This window comes from Sardina pilchardus, chromosome 1, assembly GCF_963854185.1.
Source record: "Sardina pilchardus chromosome 1, fSarPil1.1, whole genome shotgun sequence".
NCBI lineage: Eukaryota > Metazoa > Chordata > Actinopteri > Clupeiformes > Clupeidae > Sardina > Sardina pilchardus.
In genome coordinates this window covers 34,789,994-34,814,993 of record NC_084994.1, presented here as the reverse complement: position 1 = coordinate 34,814,993, position 25,000 = coordinate 34,789,994, and the positions used below count along the sequence as shown (strand labels likewise).

General features: G+C 43.7%; 2 protein-coding genes across 4 annotated transcripts in view; one reads left to right on the top strand and one right to left on the bottom strand.

Annotated features, from left to right (window-relative positions):
- slkb (STE20-like kinase b) overlaps positions 1–8,018 on the bottom strand; it is a 47,849-nt gene extending 39,831 nt beyond the window's left edge. Inside the window, exons 1-2 of the mRNA XM_062543122.1 lie at positions 7,123–8,018; positions 3,650–3,814 (exon numbers count right to left, since the gene is read on the bottom strand). Coding sequence (XP_062399106.1) covers positions 3,650–3,814; positions 7,123–7,272 — 315 coding nt within the window. The 5' untranslated portion in view covers positions 7,273–8,018. The remainder of the gene's footprint in view (positions 1–3,649; positions 3,815–7,122) is intronic.
- Positions 8,019–8,685: 667 nt separating this feature from the next.
- The window catches only part of stn1 (STN1 subunit of CST complex), a 21,533-nt gene continuing 5,218 nt past the window's right edge, over positions 8,686–25,000 (top strand). For 2 of the 3 annotated variants that reach the window (XM_062543097.1, XM_062543088.1), the window contains exons 1-7: positions 8,686–8,823; positions 9,072–9,232; positions 17,150–17,245; positions 17,385–17,462; positions 18,533–18,721; positions 20,506–20,632; positions 23,128–23,290. In XM_062543097.1, the coding sequence (XP_062399081.1) occupies positions 9,103–9,232; positions 17,150–17,245; positions 17,385–17,462; positions 18,533–18,721; positions 20,506–20,632; positions 23,128–23,290 (783 nt within the window). In that variant the 5' untranslated portion in view covers positions 8,686–8,823; positions 9,072–9,102. The remainder of the gene's footprint in view (positions 8,824–9,071; positions 9,233–17,149; positions 17,246–17,384; positions 17,463–18,532; positions 18,722–20,505; positions 20,633–23,127; positions 23,291–25,000) is intronic. The other variant, XM_062543107.1, reaches the window with a different exon arrangement.

The window sequence follows — 25,000 nt, the reverse complement described above, 5'->3', positions numbered from 1 at the left end:
GACATGTTCTAGAATTAAAGCTTAAATAATCTTAATATCTCAGTAAAGAACAACAAAAAAAAGAGAAAAGTGGTCTTATGATTCTTCAGAATTCGGTCACTCTACGAATGCTTGATTACGAATGCTCGAAAAAACGGCACACGATGTAACTGAAAGCGACTCAAGCAACCTTGCATTACAAGATTCCAAGAGTGAGCCACACGGTTCTTGTAATATTAGATGAATGATCCTTAAATGCTGAACATGGCAACATTTCAGTACTGCTCTTTTAGTCCCAAGGCATGACACTGACAAACACACGCGCACGCGCGCACACGCACACGCACACGCACACACACACACACACACACACACAAACACACAAACACACAAACACACGTACACACGCACACACAGCATGGAAGAGGAACGGCTGGCGTGATGAGTCCCATGGGGTTTCCAACTAGTTTATTCATGAAGACTTTTCCCGGCTCCTCCAAGGCAATCGCGCGCCGCGACCCCTTGTAGATTACGCGTGGAGGTTATCGACCCCCTCGCTCCACGTTATCGGCCCCTTATCCACACCACTCAAAGGAGCTCCCTAGCCGACGCGCCGCTCTCTCTCTCCGTTCGACTGACCGTCCAACAATAGGGGGGCAAATACTCCGCGGTCAGGAGGATGTTAGCCATTTCCTCCTTCCAACACCGCTGTGAAAGCCAAAGCCTTATAAAACCGATACGAAGCAGGTCGCTTCTCTTTTTTCAAATACTTTTTTTTCAAAATGACTGACAACTGCATGTGGGTCACAGCCAAGTCTGGATAAAAAAAAAAAACCTAAAGAAAAAAAAACCTCATCTTTATTTTTTTAACGAGCTAGACATAGCCTATTATTAGGAGGAATTTGGATCAAAGGAGGAGAATCAGAGAGAGAGAGCGACAGCAAGAGACAGAGGGAACAAAATATGCATTGGCTACATGCTTTTGGCTCCGAGTGAAGGCAGACGAATTATGTAACTTCCTCCATGAAAGGCCTTTCTGCTCGCTCCGTTTGCTAGGCTCAGTGAGCTTTGCACGTACAGCACAATCGCTGCTGTGTTTTCCGCATGTTGTGACTGCGGGATGTTTGTCAGGACCCCCCCCCCCCCCCAAAACACACACACACACAGGCCCTCCTCCGAACACAATAAATGAGTACATTCAACTCATAAATCACACTGCCAAAACAAGCAAACATACATACATACACACAGACAAACACACACACACACACAAACACTCACACACACTGACAGCCGGTAGCATACGCTGTGTTCAATTTGTTCCTATTGTCTTTTCTTTCTTTTTCTCGAGGACGCTCAATCAACACTACACGGTGCTTGCCTTTAACGGCTAGCAAGATTTGCTCAACACATCACCGTGACCTCAGCTTCTTTCAACCCCCTAACCCTCAAAACAAACCACATGTTGACTTCAAAGAACAAGTGGGGCGGTGGTAGTTTAGTGGCTAAGGAGCTAAACTACCGTGCAGTAGCCTGAAAAGCTGTGGGTTCAATTCCCGGCTTCCACCATTGTGTCCCTGAGCAAGGCACATAACCCCAAGTGGCTCTGGGGACAATGTAAGCTCTTGAAATATAGTTAACATAATGTGAGTCACTTTGGGCAACAGTCCAAAGCTAAATGTCTGCTAAATGAATAAATGTAAATGTCAGCTGATCGTTTCATAGAGTTGCTTTAAGATCAAATTTGCTGTAGCAAGCTCAGGACTCCACACCCTTCTCTCTCTCTTATACTGTCATCGTCACGATACAGGGGTCTGCATTGATTTATGCGTTCAGGGCTCTATTACGTGGCATACGTAAACGCGGCCGCCATATTGCTGAGGGCAAATACCTGTCTATGGGCAGCACTTTCTGGCAAGCGGAGACATCCTGTCTGATTTCCAGTCACCTGTTCCTCCATCGTCCTCCAGTGATGGTTGCCCCCACCAATATGGTAGCAGCTCAGGACTCCACACCCTTCTCTCTCTCTTATACGGTCATCGTCACAATACAGGGCTCTGCATCCATTTACGCGTTCGGGGCGTGGCATACGTAAACACGGTCGCCATATTATGGGCAGCACTTTCTGGCAATCCGAGACATCCTGTCTGATTTCCAGTCACCTGTTTCTCCATCGGCCTCCAGTGATGGTTGGTAGGGCCCGAGAACCGAGGTGGAGCCGCTGAAGCAACCGTTTATATGTTGTTTTCAGACACGTCCTCCGCACGATATGCAAATCTTTGTCACACAGATGTCCGATGATTCCAATGATTCCGATATGATGCTGACATGCGTGTGAGCGTTTAAGACATTATGTGTGAATGACACCGTTGCACATGAACAGAATCTCCACGTGGTTGAACAGGTTGAACACGCATATGTAACAGAATCTCTGCGTGTTTTCCGCTTCATTCAGACATCAGCTCAACATTTTAAATCTAAAATGTTATGCACTTGTTCTTTAGACTATGACAGCTTTCTCAAATTGGATTTGTACAGTATCTCAATAGATAAAGAAAACCATACCTCTTATATCATCATGATGTGTTAACGTATTGCCAGATTCCTGCCTATACACAGCTATAGAAACCAGTCCATTGTTTGTGTGTAGGTGGGTGGGTGTACAGTGTAATTCAATGCACGGTTCACAGCTATTGAGATTGGGGATTACATGCCTGATTTAATCAACCTGCTTCACAGAAAGCATGATGTGATTGCTTGAGCTAAAAATTGCATCTTCATTCTACATGACTGCCCATACACCAGGAGAAAAAAAATCTGTTGCATCATCTGCAAAGCCATGTTAAGTAATACGATTCGTCCTGTGTCCTATTTAATTTTTTGACACTCAAAGTTCAACGCAAGTGTGGAACTCAGATCATTGTTTTATGTGTTTTAAAGGGATATCTCATCTGGCGTAATAATCAAGGCAACTTGCAAACGTACCATAGGCGCAGTGATATCTTACGCAGCATCTGAAAATAGTCCCCATAGACAACAAGCAGTAGTAGTGCCAGTAGCTGCAAGTTGCCTTGATTATTACGCCAGATGAGAGTGTAGTTCCATGTCAAATCAGCCTAGAAAAACGCCAGGTTTCATTTTCAGTTGGTCTTATTGCACTTTCTAACTTGAGAGGAGACACGTTTTAAATGGGAAAATTACCAGAAATCTTAGTCACTTTTAAACATGAAGCTAGCAGGCGAGAAGCTAATGGTCTAATCCGATTCAATGATCTATGCTAGGCTGAAGCTAAAAGTTGTATCGCCAGACTCACAGAATGGCTGGATGAACGGGAACAAGGTAAATATCGATTGTTTTGCTCGAGGGAAGGTGGAAAATGAGCGTATTTCCAAAAATGGCGGAATATCCCTTTAAGATTTTAAATGCAACCATGCCTGTGCACCTTCAAGCACGGATGGATGGCTGAGGTGTACGGAATTAGTGCTGGGCTCTATGATCAAAAATGAATATCAGTATTAAATATCAGTTGCGTGTAGACGACCTATGTCAGTCAGTCAGTCAGTCCATCAATGACTCTATACAGTGGGCAACACAAGGCTTGACAATGCTCTTTATCCTTCATGCACATGCGCGCACACACACACACACACACACACACACACACACTCACCCAGAGCTTATTTTCAAAGTAGAAGGCATCCAAGAGCTTGACAATGTTTTGGTGATCACATGACGCCAAGATGTCGATTTCCACCATGTAGTCCTCAAGCTCCTCCTCTGATTTAGTGTCAATCACCTTGGCGGCAGCCTGAATGCCAGTCTGCTTGTTTTGGGCCTGAGAGAGAGAAAGAGAGAAGAGAGAGAGAGAGAGAGAGAGAGAGAGAGAGAGAGAGAGAGAGAGAGAGAGAGAGAGAGACGGACATATCCACAGAAAGACAGAAAGACAGAAAGAAAGAGGACAAAATATGGAGGAAGAAAACAGTTAATTGTCGAGTTGTGTTTGTCCAACTGGGTGACCAGGTCTTGGTGACAAAACCGACACAGAAGCCCATTATGCTGATTCGAGAAAAAGACCCATTTACTGCTAACTACAAAGCGCTTTCACAACAGCTCATTCAAACAGCTGGCACCCATTGACAGGATTAAAGCCATAGCCCCTGAGTTATAAACAAGAGGGCACAACGGTGGATTTACTTACAAGTGGCAACAAAACTATGCTCTTTGCAAACTTCATTTTCTTGTACGCACGGTAGCTGTCTACAAAGAACCATGCACGTAGTCAACTACAAAACTAGGTCATGATTTTAAGACATAAAATAAGCCCTACTAGCCAGAACGTTCTGCGCTCAGACCTTAAACTTTTCTCAAAGGTAAAATTATTTCGTCTGAACGTGACATGGGAGGATAATAAATAAAAGACTGTGTAAAGATTGCCTTTATTTGCTCTCGCAACGCTCTGACTGAGCAGGTACGCTACTCGTCGGGGCCGTAGTATTTGCTCGCCTGTCACTTGAGGTAATTTTTATTTGACTTGGCAAAACGGCGGTGCTCCAGCGCAGTGGGCCGTTATCCTTCATACGGACCTGGATGTGTGTGTGTGTGTGTGTGTGTGTGTGTGTGTGTGTGTGCGCTGCGCTTGTGTGTGATGCTCTCACAATAAATCTGCCGTTAAACACTTTGATTTTTTTATTTGCCAGGTTACTTAACATGCCGTTGAGCTGGTAGCTTAGCGGGCCGGTGGTATGTCATATCTTGAGTGTTTACCAGAGAGCCCCTATCCATTAATGTACACATCAGCATAGTCTAAAGTGAAATGCTACTTGTTGCTTTCAGCTATAAAAACACGACTGATTCATTGCCTTTGGTAGGGTCTGTAAAGGCCTGTTGAGATTGCTTTAAGGCTGCACCTGCCTGTAAAAAGGAATTAATGTGTCTGCAAATACATTAATGTCACTGCAGACATACTTTAACACACTTCCCCCACATCTATTGCCTTCCATAAACCTTGGATAAGGAAAACCTACAGCCTATCCTTGTGGATGAGTGGTGATTTCAGTTCCATGAAAAGTGAGGTTTACAGTCGGGTCATCTTTTTTGGAGGGGAGATGGTGTTCCAACAAAAAACAAGCATTTTAATTGGCCGCTGGATCTGAGTCACATGACCAGGGGGGCTGGCGGTGGCGCTCGGGCCCCTCAGAGGTGATAATATTCAGTGTCACTCATGCAAACGAGGCTTTGTGCTACGGAGGGGGCCAATCGAGGTCAGCAGCCGGGGAAAACGAAAACACACACACACACACACTTACACACACACTGCGATTAAAATAATTACTCAGCCAGGGGTCTGTCTGACCCACGTACACGCAAGATGCCACTGGCACATAGCACCAACACATGACATGACATGACGCAGTGCTACTTTATAGGGGTAACGTCTAGGACATGAGGGGACAGACCTGTCCTGTTCCCATCCCAAGCAACGCACAGTAACGCATTGATATTATGGGTCTAATTTTCATCAGTAGGCTATATGCTCTTCTTGGGAGCTGAATCCATGATCAAAGTATTGCCAACACCCTAATATAGGCCTACCAGTTAAGCTAGAGGAGCTGCAAGCTACAGAAAGCAAAGACTTCCCATCATGCAAAATCTGTAAAAAGAGGAAGGGCAGAGAGAAAGAGAGAGAGAGAGAGAGACAGTGACAGAGAGCGAGCGAGAGAGAGAGAGAGAGAGAGAGAGAGAGAGAGAGAGAGAGAGAGAGAGGGACAGACAGAGAGAACGGGGGGAAAGAGAGAGAGGGAGAGAGAGACAGTGACAGAGAGAGAGAGAGAGAGAGAGAGAGAGAGAGAGAGAGAGAGAGAGAGAGAGAGAGAGAGAGAGAGAGAGGTAAATATTTGGCCACCGCTGAGATATGCCCAGGTCTCGATGACACAATGATTTGCCTGTTACTAAACTAGCCTGAAAACAGGTGCATCCCACACAAGCCACTTCTGTCGGCCTTATCCAACAGCTGGCTGGAGGATCTCTCTTAAAAAACCCTCTTCTTAGTCATATAGAATCTGACCCCTTGGAGTATGTAAACAATGCAATGAATATCAAAACAACAGCAGCATGGGGTCTTGCACTGCCCCCGAACGCATTCCTGTCTCTCCTTTTAATTGCGTGCCTGGGACACCCTGTAGGTCCCTCCCTCTCTTCCTCCCTTCCTCCCTCCCTCCCTCTCTCCCTCCCTCTCTCCCTCCCTCCCTTCCAAACAAAAACAAATGTGGCCCTCTTGCCCATGAGGTGTCGAGCTCCCTTACAGTAGAGCCAGGGAGGGAGGCACAGGTCTGCCTATAGAGGCCTATAGAAGTCACGTGGAAAACACCGGATTCCTTCAAAGACTTCATACAGTGGCACGTGACTACTAGTAGTGTTTTTTTTTTCTTTCTTAGCTTACACACTCTGTAATTTAAAGCCTCACTTTTATGTTCTTATATAGCCTACAGCTTTTACGTCTCTTGACATGTGGTCAGAGCTTTACATTGCATAGGCTACCACGCACGCAGAGAACACTAATAAGGGTAATAATAATCATAACAAGACCCACTTGTTCATTTAGCATGAGCCCACATAGCATGAATTCCTGGAGCCTAATAATCTCTGTGGTGCTTTGGAGCCAAGGGCCTTGATCCCAGGCAGGCACCAAAAGCCTTTCTGAAGGCTGGGGCCCAGCCCTAATCACCCTCCACAGAGATGGAGTCTATGCTGAATGCTGAATTTAAGGGAGGCTGTTAACATAGTTATCCATTATGGCTGTTGTGTCAAGAGTATGGTAGATTAACCTGTATGGGATGGTAATGTGTTGGTGATGTGTATGGCTTTGGATAATTTACTAAGAGTTCATCACTTCACTATCCTCACTTACTTAGACTCAATCTGTGCATGAGTGTAACTGGAAGGTGGGCGTACAGATTCAGTTCAGCAATCTATCTTCACTGAGTTAATTACACTTAGTCAGCTGAATTTATTAATACAAAATGGTGTGGTTACAAATCATCCACACATCTGTCAGACTTCTAAATCTCCTCAAGTCACAGACTAAAATTGGGTCACCTTGGCACAGTGAAACACAGCTGAGTTAAAATCCATGTTGCTTTTTACCTTGTAAACTTTACCAAAGGCACCGTCACCAAGTTCACCGATGATCTCCCAGATTTCCTCCGGATTCACGTCTCGGTGGACGTGGTCATACTGTTTTTTCTTCTTTTCAGCTCCCAATTTAAATATTTTCCGGAAATTGAAGAAGGACATTTTCAGTCTTGAGGTCCTCTTGTGAAATGACAACAATGGATTTTCTTCGCTATCTCCAGTACCCCAAAACAATAGGCCTGCCTGGTTATTGCATTCTTCACAGATTTCAGGTTTCTTATAACGTTATGCTAGCTAGCTAATAGTTAGGCGACCTCAGGAGTAATACTCATCAACTTGCTTGTTTGGCATAACGATATTCCACACTGCATACAATTACACAGTATCCTGGAGAGGAGACGTAGGTTTGCTTTTGTATCCCGTCGTCCCAACTCTCCTTGCTAACACATTAACGTCAGCTAGCATACAAATTAAAGTCTGTCACTGTGGTCCCTTCAGCAATAACAACGTTGTAAATTCGGTTACAGCAAGCCCCATGTATTGGGCTGATAGCTGAAATTCACACCATACCGCTTGAGTTGGACTCTGAAATCATCAAAGTAAAAATGGACGAAGCCTGGCATGGTAGTGATATCCGTCAATTGAATCGGCTGTCACAGGGCAAAGTAGTAAAGGAAGCGGTTGTTGTTCTTCAACTCTGAAGAACCACTAGCCCAGCAATTGTAAACTGCCGAGCTCTTTCCCACGCGGAAAGAGAACCAAAAAGTCTACGATTCAAGGCGCTTCCAACACAAAGTAACCCAACTGTTCCAACATCGTGATATCCTTCAGGAAAAAAACAACATTTAAGTGAAATTGCACTCTTTCGTCTTCTCTTTCCTCCTCGAGGTTCTGTATCCAGTAATCTAGCGGATTTGGTGACAAGTGCGCGTTCATGAGGCGGGCGCAACTGTAGTTTTCATGGGCATGCGTTTGGGTAAATCGTCAATTTATTTGCCATCCCCTGTTTAAGAGGTCTTCCTTGACACATGACATTGCCTGCAGTAGAAGTTAATACTGTGTTAAAGAGAAATGCTTAGTTGTGTTCAATGTAATATTCACACAGGATAATGTTGGACCTGTGCCGGTTAAGCATGCTGGTAAACTAAGAAAATCCCCAAATGCACAATTGTATTCCTCTGGTTACATTTCAGTATGCTAGTGGAGGAATGCGTTCTAATATGAGCTAAAATATACAAAATTTTTTAACAGGCAACTAAACAAAAGAAATCCAGACAAAGCATATGTTGATCAGAAGACTACAAATCCCATAATTCACACCATCCAAGTATCGCGCATGACAAAATACATTCCATTCGCCGCTGCTCTTTCGGAAGTTTCTCATAGTCGCAGAATTGCACCGCAGTTAGCTTTTATACTGTATCTGTATTTCTCACAGTTGTGATGGACATTATTATGAGGCACATTTCAATGCGTTTTCTCTGAAGCCAAAGTGTAATAATACCCGTGACAGTGTAATGGTGAAGCCGGAAACTCCTGAAATGTTTTTAGTTGGCCCACTGTACAGCGACGGACGGAGTCTAAACATTTTCCCGGGAAGTTGTTGTTGTTACTGCAATTCTTTAGCTGACGTTAGTGAGTCCGTCTCTCTTATTAGACGTTCTCTGACTTTAGCATCTCCTCAATGATGGTCTTTGTAAGTTGACAAACCAGGTATGGGTTGGCTATAACGCTCAAATTTGGGCCGTGATTGTTGTTTGTATCACATTCGCTAATAACTTCCTAACGTTAAACAGTTTCAGCAGTGTTTATCGTCGTCGTCGTCTGCCCAGTCAGTCAGCTGATGGCAAAACATACAATCTCCTTTTCACGACAACGTAAACAGTATAATAAACTTGTCATAGCGAACATTTCGTGTGTCGTGATATTTGATGGCATTTGTTATGTGGTTTGTCCCTTAGCTTTGACACAGCCTAGGCGATAACTAATGTTATGGACACGGAGGCTGACTCTGAAGATGAACCGCCTTCGTTACTCTGGGGTCTGGACCCAGTGTTCGTCGCGTTTGCCAGATTGTACATCAAGGACATTCTGTGCATGAAGGAATCCCGACAGGTCCCAGGTACTGCAGGCATAGGCTATGCATTCAGTCTTCTGCCACTTTTAACAGGATTCAAGTTGCATATCAGTTTCAGATTTAATCTGTCTAGTGTCAGTAGTCTATAGTGACGCACATACAGTAATATGATATCGGCCTTGATATGTGCACTGGGAACGTGCTGTCTCAGAATCAAAATATTCATAAGAGTTTATTCAGATTACACTGACCTGCAGAGCAGACCACGCCACACCCAACAGCATATCGATTTAAACACTACCATTTCAAATCTGCACCTGCAGCTAGGTTTCAGGTTTCTATTGATGTTGGATAGTCTAAATGTTCGCTCTACAACTTTGACGAATGACGATTTGTTTTTGTGGAACCTTGACATGCATTAGGTCAGCGCGCCCTATAGGCTACGGTATGTGCAAGCTATTTAACGTGTGAAGTACATTATAACTTTGCAATACAGTTCCATGTAGACCTGTACAATTATCGCAGTTCTAATCGCAATATGTACCAATGCAACTACGTAATCGCAAAAGCTGCACATTATCATGATGCACATATTATTTTGTCACATTTGACTTTTATATTGAATGCCAACCCGATCCTAGCCTAGAAATATAGACGCCCCTACCAACCTCCTGGACTTGCCACTTTTAGTTGGTGGGTGTGAGAGTATGGCGTTACATTTGTGCCTCAATTATGAGCGCAGAGTGGAGCAATATTGAGCGCAGAAACATATTTTGAGCAAGCACACAAATTATATTTTGAGGAGAAATTAAATTTGAGCACAAAGAATTTGTAATTGAGCAAACGGGAATCAATTCTGTGCTCAACAAATGTCTTTGTGTGATCGCGACGGTCAACATGTATGTGCAACAACAGCCCCCCTTTCATTCAGTTTCACTGTAGCCTACGCGCTCTCATACACAGCTCCCTTTGCTCGCTCTAGCTCTCTCCCTCTCGCTCAAGTTCATCTCTGCGCTCGCTCAAATTCATCTCTGCGCTCGCTCAAAATCGGTAGATAATTGCCAACCAATCAGAAGATTAACCCGAATTTGATTGACGGGCAACCTGACCAATCAGAGTAGCTCTTCAGTCGACAAGAAGCCTTCCCCGCGGGAAAATTGTGAAAGTGGACATTTTTTAAAGCCTCATCTACGGTCACTGTCTACGTACTTTTTATCCAAAGACTTACAAAAGAGGATCAATATTTAAGCTAGCCTACAGCAGGGAAAGCTAAGCTAAGAGTGCATATTGCAGGCATGAATATTTAACGTTAACGTTGCAACACAGTTATTTAAACAAAAGTCGAATGTACGTGCTGTTTCGTGTTTCGTTGGTTCCTCCCATAGACAGTAGTAACCTACTGTACGAATGAAACAGGCGGAAGGCAAAAGAAGCATACAGTTAAGCTATAGTTAGAAACATACATGCTCCAAACTATATCATGTTTATATAGTTCAACATGTTATTTCACAGTGATTTTATGTGTTTGGGGACACCACACATTCAAATAAATGCCCTTAATGGCAACAGGCTATGGTTAACATGGCAAAAACTCGACAGCTTGCCAGGCACTTGCCTACAGTAGTTACGGGTTGCTAAGCCACGATTGGCCTGTGGCAATTTTAGGGCTTCTGATTGGTTGGCAATTGTGGCACAAATGTAACGCTGTCTACAGATTTTGAGCGAGCGCAGAGATGAACTTGAGCGAGAGGGAGAGAGCTAGAGCGAGCAATAGTGCGGCAGATTAAGTCCATATTCCAGGGCAATCGTTCACTTTGTGGTACAAGCACCAAAATTGGCATGAATAATCCATAGAACCTACTTTTTGAGAAAAGCACATTAGCCACCTGAAAATCCAACATGGCGGCCATTTTTCAAGATGGCCGCCACATCAAATGTAAGAAAAACATTTTTGCTATTAAACTTTGATGGATGGGTGTATTTAAATGATCTAGGCATCACTTTGTATGTTATTTTGACATGGCAAATCAAATGGTTCAAAAAAACAAAACAAATTAAGGCTATTTCCAAGATGGCGGCCATAAACAGTTGGATTGCACTCAAATATTGTTTATTGAAGCTTACTCTCGAATAGCATTTATCCTCTTACTGCTCTCTCAAATATAATTTATTTTATTTCTCTGTCTAGAATATAGTTTACAAATTATAGCCTACTATTTCTATTACAACTCTACCTCTTTAATTCAGCTGGCTGGTTGGAGCATAGAAATATTGTAAACAAAGTAGCATAGTTGGCTAGTTTATCATAGTCTTCTGGTTGGACTGCTTAGTTTCCCCACGTGTGTTCAAGTTTCCAAGTAATATTTTTTCTCCTGGGAACAGGCCCTTTTGAGTCTTGGAAAACATTGGTATTGAGATGATCAGTCAACTTGAATGCAAGAGTTTCAAACAAATGTGTGCAGCATGCTAATGATGCCAACCAAATTTAATAGCAAAATATTACCAAGGCAAATGCGACCATACAGTAGCCTACATGTTAGTTTGAAGGAATTGTCCACAACAGTGCTATTACTGTACACTGTACCTCCAACTTTGCTTCAGTTTGTCTGTAAGATTGAACATGGGGCTGACACAAAATCTCAGCTGAGGTTTGGAGCAACCAGGACAGACCTTGCAATGGCTCAGCTTCCTCAGTATAATTGCTTTTCAAATTACAAAGAAGGTGCTGCAACTCAAAGGCATTCTAAAGATCATGAAACTCCATTCCCTGTCTATAGGGATGTCCGCATATGCTAAGACTGTAAAAGCCATTTAGAAATGTTTCATGACCAAGGTATCAACACTGCATACGACCGAGTACTTGAGTTTGGAAATGCAGTTGTGAGTTAGCCTGGCTAGCGCCTACCACTTCTCAATGAGACGTGGTCTGGCAACCAGACGTTCAATTTTCTCGTATAAAAATGCCCAGATCCGTTCATTGCGGCGCCACGGATGTCTATCAAATGTGTCTGTGCATAGCTCATCATGGTCTTGCTTTCCCCCCTGTTCTGTGATTGGTCCCCTATCTCAGTCAAAAATTAGGGCGGTAGTTTCCAGACTGCCTTAGCAGCGTGAATTAAATCACCGCCCAAGGCAGGATGGGAACACCCAGGCTAGTTGTGAGTAGGTACCTTGAAGAAGTTTATCCCCCCATTCTCAGAAAAGGCCTCTTCCTCCACAGCTGCAAGAGATAACATTGACCATAACCCATCATTGACAACTGTAACTACTGCCTTCCAAGGCACAAGTATCTCTCTTTCAGCATCTAACATCAGAAATCCAAGGTGAAGGAGCCCTGCTAGAGCCCTACAGAATGGCCTCCAGCAGGCCACTGGTGTGAATGTCTTGGACCACACTGTCAGGAACAGACTTCATGAGGGTGACCTGAGGGCCCGATGGCCTCTAATGGGACCTGTGCTCACTGCCCATCTCCACATAGAGATGGCTGCGTTGAGATCTCTTGGTACCTTGCTCCAAAACAGTGGGTTGACAGGTGCCCTTGTGGAGGATGGTGTGGGTTCTTCTGGAATAGCAGAATCATTTATTTTATAGGTGTGACAAGAACACAGCAAATTCACCGGGTCACAGCATGCTGCCTCTGCATGCTCCAGAAGGAAGCTTATGAATACTACTCTAGAGAAGAAAACAATCAAGACCATACTTCTTGAAGTTGGGAAGACTGGTGTGAGAAGAGGCAGATGAAGAGTCCACAGTTTCAATTCTGGGAGCTTGTGATGCCAATGCAATTGGTGATGTTCTTGTTGACCAGGTCTTTCAGAGAAGCAAAGTTCACATTGTATTGTCAATCATTGACCATGCCCATGAACAGGCCAATGCAATTGTCAAAGAAGATATTGGTTCCAGCCCTAAGCCGATGGATGGTAATCTGGACCAGAGATTAGTCATTTGGTTTCTCAGTATGAGTCTGCATCTCAGGCCAAAGTAGCCAGTGAAGATGTATCCAACACCATGAACAGACTAGCCAGTCTCAGAAATCCTTCATAGACCAGGTCCAGAAGTTGTTTGATGTGATGAAGGACCTGGCCCACCCTTTTCAGGAGGAGTCCAGAGATCTTCTCATGTTAGACTCAAAAGCCATTGCACACCCTAGTGCCACTGAGCTTGTTGGCTCTTATCTTAAGAAATGTGAGGTTTCTTTCAAAGAGTTTTTCAATGGTTTGGGTAATGAAGCTTCCTGCTACAAACCAATTAAAAAGAAGACCAAGAGTCAGACTTAGGTACAGGTAACTGCCGCCTCTTCTCACAGCTCTTCATATCTTGTCAACCATGGGAATGTCGAAGCCTCTAGAGGGACCTGTGCTCACTGGCCAACACCATGGAGCTCAATTGGAATTTACCATAGCATACAAAATTGGCAGGTCCGCCTCTAGTGCTTTTCACAGATGAAAGCAGGTTCACCCTGAGCACATGTGACAGACATGAAAGGGATGTAGTGGAGAACGTAATGCTGCCTGCAACATCATTCAGCATGACTGGTTTGGTGGTGGGTCAGTAATGGTATTGGTAGGCATACACTTGGAGGGATGCACAAAACAGGGCAGTGAGAACAGGTCCCGCTAGAGGCCATCGGTTCCTCAGGTCACCCTCATAAAGTCTGTTTCTGACAGTGTGGTCTGAGATATTCACACCAGCGGCATGCTGGAGGTCTTTCTGTAAGGCTCCAGCTGGGCTCCTACTGTTCCTCCTTGCACAAAGGAGCAGACACTGGTCCTGCTACTGGGTTAAGGACCTTTTACCACCCACCCTGCCCTGCTCTCCTAGAGCAACTGCCTCCTCCTGTCTCCTAGAATCTCTTCCATGCTCTTGAGACTGCAGTGGGAGACACAGCAATCTTTCTGGCAATGGAAAGTATTCTGGAGGAGTTGCACTACCCGTGCAACCTCTGTAGGCTCCACCAGAGCGGTAGATAAAACAGAGTGGCGACACTCCCATAGACCTCCATAGGAAAAAATGGCAGCGCTTTTCCAGGCTATATCTGCGTTATGGGACTTTTGGAACTATTAACAACCAATCTCTTGGTCAGTAGTCAATGAGTTAATTGATTACACCCTCCAGCATCCAGAAGTACATCCCACCCTCCTACGATTCAGCCATTCAGCGCAGGTCGCAACTCTCTTTCTATGGCTCTGGGCTCCACATACTGGTTTATGCTACCAGTAGTAACACTGACCCAGACCAAATGCAAAGATAGTGAAAAATCTGTCAAGAAGGATAAAGATGGAAAAAATATCAGTTGCCACTAGCTGTAAAGCCATTCCTGTTTTGATGGTCGTCTCATAGTTGGCGCTGTGGTAAATTCTGTGGTAAAATCAAAGCAGGTGAACCTGATTCACAAACACCTGTTACATAACTAGCCAGATCAATATCCCACAGGTGTGACTGACCTTACCACATTTGTTTTATTAACAAAAAAAGAAAAAGAAAAAACTAAAATTAGCACTAAAATGAGCTATTTTCGCCATTAATTATGTTTATCTTCACAATTTAACACATTTCTTTACACTTCATTGTATAATTAGAAGGTCCAGACCCTTTAACCTATACTTAGATGTCAAGATCATCAAAATGTGATTATCCAAACCCAATCCAGGTCAAAAAACAAGTATAGTGGCTTTCAATGGCGGCCATCTTGGAAAATGGCAGCCATATTGGATTTTTTGTGTGGCTAATGTGCTTTTTGGATAAAGTGGGTCCCAAAGAATATGTGTGCAAAATTTGATGCTTGTACCACAAAGTGAACGATCGTTTCACTAATCTGCCGCACTACAAAGGGAGCTGTGTATGAGAGCGCGTACAGTGAAACTGAATGAAAGGCGGGCTGTTGTTGCACATACATGTTGACCGTAGCGAATTCACGAAGACATTTGTTGAGCACAGAATTGATTCCCGTTTGCTCAATTACAAATTATTTGTGCTCAAGTTTAATTTTTCCTCAAAATATAATTTGTGTGCTTGCTCAAAATATGTTTCTGCGCTCAATATTGCTCCACTCTGCGCTCATAATTGAGGCACAAATGTAACGCCATATGAGAGGTAGGCTATACAAACATTCTGATTGGTTAGCTTCACAGTCGTCAGGGGATGCAGTTCTGGAGCACAGGCTGGGCTCATCAATCAAGGGTGGCATAAATTAAAGAGACACTTGAAATATTGAACTGATTGAGTCTGATCATTCACATCCAAAAATCATGTCATAAATCGTTCACAATATTTGCCAGGGAAACAAAGTGATTAGGTATTTTCCCCAAATAATGCAGCCCTAGTTTCATAAAGATATATAGATAGATAGATATGAGATAGATAGATAGATAGATAGATACTGTAGATACTTTATTGATCCCCAAGGGGAAATTCAAGATCTCTGGTCTTAATGAGTCTTTATAGCCTATACACTATATTGTCATATTAAACCCCACGGATTTAGAATGGGATGTCACTGAAGTGCATATGGGAGTCAAGGCAGGTGACCCAATACTTTTGGAAATATAATATATATTATAACATACTTGAAACACAAATGACAAAACCTCAGTGTAGTTCTGAGCTGTTGTATTGATATTCAGTGTGACTTTCAGGCATTTGGAGACCATTGGCCCTATTGTGCAGTGCAAAGCATATTGTTATCTTACACTCAATAAAGTGAGGAAGTTTTCGCCATGTGTTCCACTTTTATTAAACCTTGCACCCGGGGGTGTGGCAATTAACAACATAAGGTGTGGTCTGGCGCATGATCCAAAATACACTATCTTACACCCTCTTTGAAGTCTATAAAACTCTATACCACTGACCAAGAAAAACCTGGTCTATAGTGAAAGGTGCATATAAAGCACAGCTGAAGACGCCCTATCATGAGATGTAAGCAGCAACTCTACAGGATATAAAAATATCTCTAGGATTTTTGAGCACTTGAACGTTATTGGGTGTTGCTTTTTTTTTTTTTTTTTTTTTAAAGTATATTTTTTGGCCTTTTTGCCTTTATTAGTACAGGACAGTGAAGAGGTAGACAGGAAACAAGTGGGAGAGAGAGATGGGGCGGGATCGGGACATGACCGCAAGCCGGATTCGAACCTGGGTCCCCGTGGGCACTCGGACCCGTAAATGGTACGGACGCTGCAGCCTGCTGTGCCACAGCGCCCCCCAGGTGTTGCTTTTTTAAGGCTATGTTTTTCGATGGCAACCCCTTGTCAGTCAACAGTGAAAGTAATCAACTGTGTAGAACTATTTTGGCATTGATTATGAGACCACGGTGAAGTTAGTTTCACTTTGCCTCTGATCTCAAATAATAGGCCAGTGCAGATGCATGTAGGTTCTACTTGAGTTTTGTTTTTTATCACACCATCAATTTCCAATCAGTTCAACTAAACACCAATTCATGGTGTACACAGTAGTCTGCAAAGCAAGCACAGTTTTGTCCGTGGGACTGAACACACCAATTTCACCAAGCTATTTCAGTTTCTCTAAATCTTATAACAGAAAGATGATCTATGTTTTTTTTTTTTTTTTTTTTTTTAAATAAACTGCACACGCACACATTTTCCGAACTAGTATCTGGCAATGGCAGTTATTTCTCTCAGCATTCTGAATCCAACAACATAACTTTTTGACAATGTTCAAGTAGGTTTATTGGTGTTTCCTGGGGCAATTTGAACCAGCCTTAACTGTATCAGCAGAGCCTATTACAAGGGAACATTGGATTCTGTCTGCTGGCTTTTATTGAGGCCCCTTTTCAATCTATATTTTATGACCAGTTATGAAATTCTGATTTATGTTGTGCCCTTTCTTAGAACCTGCAATTTTCCGTCCCAACCAAAGCAGCTGGCCAAGTTGGGCGCTAGTTGCACAGTTAAACTATTCTGATTTGGAATGGCGCATGTCATGATAATGTTGTTGATTTATCAACAGGAATTTACTTCTACAGATCCCACCCGATATTCCAAGTCGACATTCTTGGGACCGTTGTGTTTAAGCGCGAGCGAGAAGACTTCTACAGTTATGGAGGTGAACGCATCAACGTCATGCACGTGTGACGTGTTATTAATGTAACAAAAAGGTTGTGGTAATGTAATGTAACGCTGTTACTTCCTTGAGTGTCTCTCTGACATGGTTCTCCTTTGTCTTCTGTGCGTGGGTTCCTCAGTTGACGACGGCACGGGGGTCATTAATTGTCTTTGCTGGAAGTCAGAGAAGTGGAAAGAGCCCGAGGAGGCCGTGAAAGGTAAGTAAGACCATTCATCTACATGCTGACTACATACTGTAGTTACCTCCGCCAAGGAGGTTTTGTTTTCATCAAGGTTTGTTTGTTTGTTTGTCTGTCTGTCTGTCTGTCTGTCTGTCTGTCTGTCTGTCTGTCTGTCTGTCTGTCTGTCTGTCTGTCTGTCTGTCTGTCTGTTTGTCCGCAAGATAACAAAACAAATATGGATGGATTTCAAGGAAGAAACGCAGCAGGTTTCTTACATTTTGCAGGTGATCCGTATCACCGTCTGAATCTAGGAGGCGGTTATGTTTTCGCTTGGCGGAGGTCTACGCTCTCGGAGTGCTTTTCTAGTTGCATTGTGTGTTTTTTTTACAATGTTATAGGAAGCAAAGATGATTATAGCAACTAGCCCTCAATTTGTGGGTTGCTGTGTCCGTGTGTGCCAAGATGCGTTTGATTTGCAAGTAGTAGCACCATGCCAGTCTCTAGCTATGGTGAAGGGTATGTGATGTGGGGCTATTTTGATTCCAAATGCCAAGGGAACTTTATCAGGATGCATAATATCCTGGATCCATGAAATAGCTGGCCTTTAAAAATAAAAATCTGCCTGCCCCTGTGTTAACCCTACTGTATGTGTTAGATTCCGCCTAGCATTTAAGGAAAACATTTATTTATTTGCAATACATTCTTCAATCACAAAGAAAATGGGTGTCCTTGGCGGTTTGATTTTTACTCATTTTTTTTCAATTAAGTCATTAAGATCAATTGTCAAATGATGATTTTATATTCCTTCCGTTTTTAGGCAACTCTAGTATGGTATCAAATACATGTGTTCCCCACTGTATCTACAGTATATGAAGATAATAAGTTGACTTAACCTGTTACCCTTCTGATGAAGATTTATGAATGAATAAGAACCCAACACGACGATTTTGTCACTGACCACACCCCTTTTTAGGAGGCAGGAAATAGTGCCACTTCGTTCCAATGGAAAATCCCTTTATGATCCATCTTAGTAACTAGACAATCTTTTTGTTGTAAAGGTCTGTGACTGAATAGGAACCTTCATTGCACTTCCCCCTCTTCCCCAGCAGGGGGCAGAGCAGGGAGCAGCTCGAGTGCGGCGGGCCCCTCCGGCGGCTTCAACGTGGAGGAGCAGCTGAGGCGGCTGCAGCAGACCCAGCGAGGCCTCTCCTGCCTGGACATCGGGGACCTGCTGCGGGTGCGCGGCACCGTCAAGACCTCCAGGGGCCAGAGGGAGGTCATGTCGTCCATCTTCTGTGAGTGGACAGTCCTGCTGGGTACACACACATAAACACACACACACACACACACACACACACACACACACACACACCCCTGCATGCCCCCATCCATTAACACATCATCTGTCTACACACACACACACACACACACACACACACACACACACACACACTCACTTGTATAAGATAAGTCTTACCTGTATTAGTGTCTGTCACAACTGCATGTGTTTGTGTGTATGTATTTACACACACACTTGTGTGTATGTATTTACACACACACTCTCTCTCTCTCTCTCTCTCTCTCTCTCTCACACACACACACACACACACACACACACACACACACACACAGACAGTCATACTACATGTAATGTACACCCACATGGTATTCACATAGGAATTGATATTAAGCCAATCTTCCAAGACAGACACGCACACATTGAGAGTTCAAATACTATGAATGCAAGTGTTTATGAACCTCAAAATGTTATCACATTCAGCTGCACATTTGCATCATACAAAAACTGAAAAACAGGTTCACCTCCACAGGGTATTTGTATTGTTAACACGTGGTTTATGCTTCATGTGGTCACACACACACGCACACACACACACACACACACACCTGCATGCCCCCATCCATTAACACATCATCTGTCTACACACATGTGGCCTTGGAGTATAGAGCAGCTTGCAAACATGCATACCTAAGCAGGAATCTACACACACACACACACACACACACACACACACACACACACACACACACACACACACACACTCACAATGTGCTGCCGACACACTTTATGGACACACTCAAGTATGCTGCTGGCCAAATTCCAGTGTCAGCTCACCCAGGCAGGTGTGAGCATATCAGCATGCGCAGGGCAGACTGAGTGAAGTGTTTCCTGGTAATTCTGCACTTTAGCGTACTGTATTGTACGGGTCACGATATGCAGTCACGCTTTTGAAAAATGTTCTGATTATTATTATTATTTATTTATTTTTTTTGCAATGAAACATCTGTTTATTTCATACCGGCCTTTCTTTTTGAAACCAAGGTTATATCTTCAGATTGATAACTTGCACTGGCCAAAAGGAAATGACTCAAAAGAGATGAATGCACAGGCATTCAATGCCAACGTACAGTACATGTTATTAATCATATGACGGGGCAGACAGCTAGAACTAGTATACTTCATTGTTCCTGGGTATGTAACTCATGGAGATGTTACCATGGAGATGTAGTTGTTTGAATTGTGATGTGATGTTAGAATGCCTGACGTGCGGCTCTCCTGTGTTCTTTATGTCAGTCGAACTACTCGGTGTTAGCCAATCACGTGATTGCTCATTTAGAGAACCGTGGTTATCTTGATTCTCTCACATAAAACATAGGGACATGTGTGGGCCTTTGAGGGCGTATTGGGGAGGTAACCAGGTAAGCCATGCTGTTGGAGGTGCAAACAAATGCTGCCACGTCATTGACATCACCTAGTAAGGAGCTGCTCAAGGATATTGGTTGCACCTCCAAGTGGTCTGTGATGTTATTAAGATTGTGTGAAAGAATAACCTTTACGATTGGTGTTTGTGTGTGTGTGTGTGTGTGTGTGTGTGTGTGTGTGTGTGTGTGTGTGTGTGTGTGTGTGTGTGTGTGTGTGTGTGTGTGTGTGTGTGTGTGTGTGTGTGTGTCTCCTGTGATGTGATGTGATGTCTCGTGTGTCTGTGATATGATGTGTGTGTGTGTGTCCTGTGATGTGATGTCTCGTGTGTGTGTGTGTTTGTCCTGTGGTGTGTTGCAGATAAGGTGAGTGACCCGGTGATGGCGGTGCAGATCTCCTGGATACAGGAGCTGCCCAAGCTCTACCGGAGAAGCTACCACCGGCCCTTCCCTCTGGACAGTGGAGAAGCAGGCGCCGGCGCTGCCATGTAAGCCTTCTGTAGCACTCAACAGTGTGTGGGTGTGTGTGCGTGTGCGTGTCTGTGTGTGTGTGTGTGTGGTGTGTGTGGTGTGTGCGCGTCTGTGCGTGTATGTGTATTTGTGTGTTTGTGTGTGTGCGTGCACCTGAGTGTGTATGTGCGCACAAGTTATTTGCTGCAAGCACTCTTTCAAGGAGAGCAGTACACACATGTACATGTACACCTACCCAAGGAGAGACCCTGTGCACGTGGACACTTGACAAAGTATCCTTGTCCTTTGGAGTCAGCATGTTAGTGCTCCGTGTCTTCTGCCCTCTCTGGCCTCCAGCTGTGACCCGCATCTGGGAGTAGAGAGAAGCACTCGGCCTTACCGTCGTTTCCCAACTATTTTTTCTCATTTCGCTACATGCGGCTCCAAATCACTCACTCGCTCATTTCCCAACTATTAGCCGCGGCTTATACATTGATTTTGAAAAAAAAAATCTTCAGCTATGAGGTTACTACACAGAGGCCGTTCGTATGGTATAAATATGGTTTTGTTTTCTTCAAAGGGCCCTCCTTACGCCAAACAACTTTGACAAGATTTGGGAAAGATTCTTGATTGTTGTCTTTTGAGTAAAGCTTGAATAGGGAGCATGAGTTAAAAATACTCCAATCTCTCAATAATCTTTCCCCAAATCCTGTCAAAGTTATTTGGTGTAAGGAGGCCCTCACTTGAGTAAAACGCTATGTCCTGTGGCTAAAACACAATGCGGCTAATACACAGGAAATGAACTGTAATATGTTGCGGCCCAAACGCCGTTCGCTTCCAATTCCAGTCCTTCATTTTTGAGCCAGGCGTGCAGAAAGTGTCTGCGGAGTTAATTACGCCCACGGCGAGGCGTGTGACCTATATAGCTTCATTGGCGCTCCGTGGGGGTGCGCGGCGTGTGTTAATGGCGTGTCAAGGTCACGTCTCTGAGTCCAGCTGTGCGTCTGCCGGCACATTCACCTGTGAGCTGCACAGTGCAGCAGTGTGTTGCGGACCAGACCACACACACACACAGGCGCATGGAGTTATGCCCAGCTGCTCACATATGGCTTTGTGGCACATGGACACACACACACACACACACACACACACACACACACACACACACACACACACACGCACACAGACAATGAGCCTGGAATGAGTCACCAGTGTGTGAGCACACGTACTTACACACACTCAGTATGGGAACTGTATAGGCCAGTATTATGTTTTGTGGTTTCCCACCAAAGCGCACGGCAATAACAATGGTTTGGGGAACTTGCCCAGAGTATGAGGGGATCTCAGAGGATGGGGTTTCAGTTCAGCCTTGTGCATTGCTGTTTTTTGGTCTTTTATGTATGTTCTTTAAGGTGTACTGTATGCATATAGATGCCTCGACTGTACACGAAAAGTGTATTTATATACAACCCCCTTTCCAAAAATGTTGGGATCTTGTGTTAAACATGGCTGTAATCACCATATGCTTTTTTTTTTTTTTTTTCCTTTTTGCAAAAAAAGGAAAAAAGTTTTTTGAGCTTTTCGCCTTTTTCCCGATAGGTCAATGCAGAGGGCCAGGAAGTGTGTGGGAGAGATAGGGTGGGAGATGAGATGACCGCAGGTGGGATTCGAACCTGGGCTGTATACTGCCAATATACTTGTCTCAGTATAACAGTATTAAAAAATGCTCAGAATGCAGTAACGACCGAGACATAAAATGTTTTGCTGCAGTAGTATCGCTCACTGTTGTCCAAAAATAATCACTTCTTACAAACTGAAATTGTACCAGTATGCTAAATGGTTAAATAACTGATAGAGAAAGAGAGTCCAGAGGTGAGATAATCTTAGTTTCAGTGAAGAAACTTGACTACAGAGAAATGCTGGGTAAACACTGATTTGCCTTGCACAGTAATCCTCTCTTGAGCCACTGTTTACTGTATGTAAAAGTTGTAAACTTCCGTGGAATTATGAAATACCGAGTACGGGTTGGTCATTATTTCTGAAAAACTAGGCACTTTCTTCTCTCTCCCCTTCGACCTTCATCTCCTGTAACATTTGATCAGTGTTATTTTCAAGTTGATATAGGTTAGTGCTGAACTTGTAACTACTACAAAGTATTGTTAACTGTCTTATGTCATGGGGGAGGTCATACATGATCTTATGTGGTAACTGTGTAAACAATATTCAAACCAAAACAACTGCACCCCTGTACTAAGCTATGACACTTCTCAACAGGATAAGTCTGTTTTTGCTCCGTTACTCACCCCAATGCTACCTTAGTTGGAAGCAGAGTTGTAGATGAAACACTCAACGCTCCAAATGTCACACAGATAAGCTTGCCTTTGCCCATTTCAAAGCTTTTGAACAGCTACTGCACACTATGGCCACAGCTGGAGATGCCAGTTGAGTTCCTGCAGTTTATTATATATTGTTATTATATATAGTTTATTTATATATTGTCTTTGTGTTTGTGTTTGCCCCGGTGCCACTGCAGTGCAGGTGGCCAGACGTCCTTCTCGTCGCTTCTCGGTCGAGCCACTCAGACGCTTCGCGACTTCCTGCGGGAGAAGGAAGTGAAGCGGTTCCGGCCGTACGACGTTGAGCACCTGTTGCTGCCCCTGGCTCCCCAGCTCCCCCTACAGACAGACAGCCAGCAGGTGAACCGCAACCTGCAAACCTTGGCCGTGTTTCCCAGATTCGTTAAGAAGCTCTTAAGTGCTAAGAACGTCTTAGGAGCGGACTTAGAATATTCTTAGAGCACTGCTAAGAAGTTCTTAGCACTTAAGGGCTTCTAATGAATCTGGGAAACGCCCTTATGTGTGTGGCATGGCAGCCATATTTGCTTTGTTTGAATTAATACATTACCTTTGAAAGCAGTCTGCGATCAGTGTTGCCAGATTGGGTTGAGTGATTTCCGCACACGTTCAAAAACCCGCCCTCTTCAGCAAAAAAACGCCCCAACTACGATCCATTTAACTAACAATGTTATTTGCCTGCCTAAAGCTTATTTTCCCCCGCCCCACAAAGTCAAAAGTTGCCCAATTGGGCGGGCACCCGCCCAATCTGGCAACACTGTCTGCGATTGAAGTCCATTTGTGATGATTGTACACAAATGACTTAACATCAGTATTTAATGTAATAACGATCAAAGTATTGTTGGGTTGTGTTGGATTGATTTTTCTTTTGATTTCATTTGAAAAACCAAACTGCAGTTTGAAAGAAAATTCCTGGAATTGACAATAAAAAAACAGCATTATTTTTGCACCTTCGTGAAAGTTGACTTTCACAATCCAAACCCTTTGATTCTAGTCCAAGACACACTTCTTTTTCCAAATCAAATTCAGCAAATTACACGCTGTTCCGTGCACACACACACACACGTGCGCGCACACACACACACACACACACACACACACACACAGCCCTCCACTCTTAACACCCAGTCTTGGCTCTGTAAATGAGAAACAGAGTGACTTGGACTGAGCCTTAATCAAAAACAGCTAATCAACACACAGCAGCCCCAGGACCACAACACAGAGGGCTGTCATTTGATTGACTCTCGAGCTGGAATATCCTGAAATCCCCTTGCCAGAGCTGTGAACTGTGTTTTCTGAGGGTAAATGAAGTCTCGATGTTGGCCTGTCTTGTTTTATCAAGTATATAAACGACTCCCAAGTGCAGTGAGTTTTGATCTCGCTAGCCCATCTTAAGCTCATCTGACTCCAGTTTGATCAGATGGTCTTGATTATTTTAGGCGTGTGTGTGTGTGTGTGTGTGTGTGTGTGTGTTTATGCCTGCCTGCCTGCCTGTGCCTGTCATGGTGGGAGTGTGTGTGTGTGTCATGGTGGGAGAGTGTGTGTGTGTGTGTGTGTGTGTGTGTGTTTATTTATCAGTTGATTAGTTTAGGCTTGTGTCCACACAGAGGATTTGAGATGGCTCTGCTTAAAAGGAAAAAAGCATCAATACTTTATTATAGCTACAGTTACTGTATATCCATGTGTTTTGCAGCGCCAACAGCAGAGCGATCAAACACACTGGTGATTTATGAATGAAATGAATTTCTCCAAAATAATCTATCTGCACACTTCAATCCTTTTTGCACGTTTTAATAGCCTGCAGTAGCTTTCTGTCAGATGACCGTCCTCAGGACAGCTAGCTAGGCTATTGAAACCTGCAACAAGGATTGAAGTGTGCAGACAGTTTATTTTGTCAGTTTTTTGTTGGTCTGGCCCCTTCTTCCTCGCGAGTGCAGAAAGGTAGTGAAAGCTAACTCCTCTATGGATGAAATGAACGAAATATTACCCCCCCTTAATCAAATATATTTAATATGATATTGTTACACTGTTTTTGGAACATGCAGCCCTCTT